The sequence below is a fragment of the Maylandia zebra genome, linkage group LG14 (assembly GCF_041146795.1).
Source record: "Maylandia zebra isolate NMK-2024a linkage group LG14, Mzebra_GT3a, whole genome shotgun sequence".
Classification (NCBI taxonomy): Eukaryota; Metazoa; Chordata; class Actinopteri; order Cichliformes; family Cichlidae; genus Maylandia; species Maylandia zebra.
In genome coordinates this window covers 39,162,294-39,164,190 of record NC_135180.1, presented here as the reverse complement: position 1 = coordinate 39,164,190, position 1,897 = coordinate 39,162,294, and the positions used below count along the sequence as shown (strand labels likewise).

Here is a 1,897-nt window from a genome sequence, read left to right as displayed (position 1 = left end):
CAGGTGGAGCGGTGTCGCTGAGTCTGAGCAGTCAGAGCAGTCCTCACGCTGAACGCATGACGCTGTGCCGTGCTGGCTCACGATTAACGGGTCAGTAACTACAGTCCAAGAAGCGCAGACAGATCTTGTGGTAGGAGATCAAACTGGTTAATGTGGAAGCATCTGCAGAATCTCCTCCCACAGCGATAAAATGATGTCTGAACTATGAAGCCGTTTAGCATGGAGACATTCCCTTCACTGACTCGCTGTCCATCGCCATCATCAGCTAATGACAGAAAGGACTAGCTGTGAAAACAAGTCCCTACTTTCTCTGCACAGACACACAAATGAAGAACTCTGGATATTTTCTTTATTTTATCTTTGATGAAGGACAGATATGTGGAGACAAATCAAGCAGAGTTACACACAACATATATTAGTGTTAGACCGAGCCAGAGGCTCTTATCCTCCTCTTCCTCCTCTACTCCTTCTTCTGAGGGAATGAGGCGATGAGGAGCCAGTACAGAGAGTAACAGGTTCCTGCGGACAGAACACAAACCAACACTTTACTTCTCACCGTGGCACGCTCGCATCTTTCAGCCCTTCTTCATCTGCACCTCCTCTTTAAACTTTATTACCTTCACACTCTTCACCTTCCTCAGCCAGAGCATTTGACCCACCTGCTCTCATATCAGCTACAACCGTCTTACTATCTTTTAGTATCCTTGTTGGTGATCGTGTGCTGTGATGTGACCCTGAATGCTGTCTGATGCTCATGTTGCACCCTGCTAACACTCACAGACGAAACATCCGTAAAGGTCTGAGCTGTTTCCACACATGCTTTGTTTCTGTCACTAATGCGAGCTTTGTCCTCCTGCACCACAGAAATGCACCTGCTGCAGCGTTCCTCACCTGCGATGGTTAGCGTCATGGTTGCCCGGTAGAGCAGAACATCGCCGGTTCCTCCTTTGATGTGGACCGGCAGCCCGTTGTCCTCCTGTAAGTGCAGGAAACACACGTGCTCGGGTTACACGTATGAAACACCTGAGGCCGGCTGGACGGGTGACGATCGTTCTTACCTGGAAGATTTTCTGGGATTCGGGGACCTTGTTCTTCAGCTGTCTGGCTGAGCTGCTGAAGGCTCGGCTGGCCAGACGTGGAAGTTTCTGGAAACACAGAAAAGCAGCAGAGTGAAGGAAAGATCGCCCGCCTGTCAGGCTGCTGTACTGTGCATGTACAGCAGCCGTCTCATTGGTCCAGTTCATTTAACTGTGAAGCCCAGTGGACAGCTGGCAGCGTCAGCCACCTGTGTCACCGTCCACCTGTCAGTCAAAGAGGCCACGCCCCTAATTTAATCCTTAATGAAGTCAAGGTGGTTATAAAACGCTATAAAAAGTTGTTACCAAGGGGGGCGTTATCCATGGAGGTTTTGTATCACCTGCTTTAAATTTTTAATAACACCTGAGTCCTGAACCTGGAGGCGGGGCTCAGGGCCTAACCCTAACCCTGAGGCCTCTGGCTGACCTGACAGAGCCGTGAAGCACCTGTCTGTGCTTCCTGTGGTCCAGGAAGGAGCCACCTGGAAGCCACTTAGCACAAAGCTGCTGTGCAAGAACAGAGAAAATGAAAGCAAAGCTTTACATGGCAAAGCCAAACCCTGTTTTCTTAATACGTTCTTAAAAATCATTGATTATCCTGGATTTTTCTGTGAGGACTGAAACTGTGCTGAAAATATTCCCACACAAACAGTTATTTTATTCACTGTGAAAGTCGGGGTGTCTCCAGGGTTTTTAAATCCAGAATATTTGGCCTGAAATAAATCCAGCACACATGTGACCCCCTGTCCTCACACAGAGGGACTCCAAGACAAGCAGCTCCACGCTCATTGCTTCACTCAATTTCATTAAAATCCTAATCA

General features: G+C 48.4%; 1 protein-coding gene across 1 annotated transcript in view; it reads right to left on the bottom strand.

Moving 5' to 3' along the window:
* Positions 1–332: 332 nt before the first annotated feature.
* Positions 333–1,897, bottom strand: part of cox7a1 (cytochrome c oxidase subunit 7A1) — a 7,282-nt gene continuing 5,717 nt past the window's right edge. Inside the window, exons 2-4 of the mRNA XM_014408962.3 lie at positions 1,059–1,145; positions 892–976; positions 333–519 (exon numbers count right to left, since the gene is read on the bottom strand). Coding sequence (XP_014264448.1) covers positions 461–519; positions 892–976; positions 1,059–1,145 — 231 coding nt within the window. The 3' untranslated portion in view covers positions 333–460. The remainder of the gene's footprint in view (positions 520–891; positions 977–1,058; positions 1,146–1,897) is intronic.